At 58.5% G+C, this 973-nt stretch overlaps 1 protein-coding gene across 1 annotated transcript in view; it reads left to right on the top strand.

Annotated features, from left to right (window-relative positions):
* The window catches only part of EMH_0053130 (uncharacterized protein), a gene marked incomplete at both ends in the record, with an annotated part of 4194 nt that overhangs the window by 886 nt on the left and 2335 nt on the right, over positions 1 to 973 (top strand). Inside the window, one exon of the mRNA XM_013500342.1 lies at positions 3 to 869. Within this exon, the coding sequence (XP_013355796.1) occupies positions 3 to 869 (867 nt within the window). The remainder of the gene's footprint in view (positions 1 to 2; positions 870 to 973) is intronic.

Below are 973 nucleotides of genomic sequence, written 5' to 3'. Positions count from 1 at the left end.
AAACAGATACAAGGCAAAGAGAGGCCCCACGCCAAAGCCCAGGCCGGCGAGCCGGGGGCCCCCCGAGGCCCCGGCGAAGGGGCCCCCACAAAGAGGAGGAGGAGGAGGGGCCCCCTGACGTCGGCTTGTTTGCGTGTACTGGCATTGATACAGAACACTGTCTCCCTGGGGGCCCCTCAGATGTCCTCAGGGCGGGGGTAGAGGCCCAAGGGGCCCTTCTGCAGCAGCACCAGCAGCAGTGGGAGAGGGTTGCTGCGCGTGCTGCTGAGCTGGAAGCAGCAGGCGACAGTGCTGCTGCTGTGGCGGTGCAGACAGAGGCTATCGAGCAACTCTGTCAGGGGGCCCTACAGAGAGCAGCAAAAGCAAAGAAAACCTTCAGCCTGCTGCAGGTAGAGGATGAACGCAGAGTGCTGCTGCTCACACGCTACAAAGAAGCAGCAGCGCGGTGGTGGGCCTCGGTGCAGCAGGAAGAAAAAGGAAAACAGAAACACAGCGACAGCGGCGGCCATAGCGGCAGCGACAGCGAGCCGCAGCCGCCACCACAGCAGCAGCAGCAGCAGCAGCAGCAGCAGCAGCAGCAGCAGTGCTCCGGGGTCTTCGACTCTGAAACCTCCGCGGACTCGTATTGCAGCAGCAGCACAAGAGCACCTTCTGTGCCTGAGTTGTTGCTGCTGAGCAGCCCGGGTGGTGCTGGTGCGGTTTCTTCTCTCTCGCGCGCTGCTGCAGCAGCAGAAGGCGCCGCATGCAGTGTTGGTGCTGCTGCAGCACCTGCAGCAGCAGCAGCAGCAGCAGCAGAAAAAGAGGGAGGCCCCTGCAGCCCGGATGCGGCCCACTTGCCTAGCATGGAGCAGCCACTCGAGCTAACAGGGGTAAGAAACCCTTCATCTCCTCTGCTTTCTTTGTCTTGCATTCAATATATATATATATATATATATATATATATATATATATATATATATATATATATATATAT

Source organism: Eimeria mitis, genomic scaffold (assembly GCF_000499745.2).
Source record: "Eimeria mitis Houghton genomic scaffold, Emh_scaff53, whole genome shotgun sequence".
In the NCBI taxonomy this organism is placed as follows: Eukaryota; Apicomplexa; class Conoidasida; order Eucoccidiorida; family Eimeriidae; genus Eimeria; species Eimeria mitis.
This window is presented reverse-complemented; position numbering and strand designations above follow the sequence as displayed.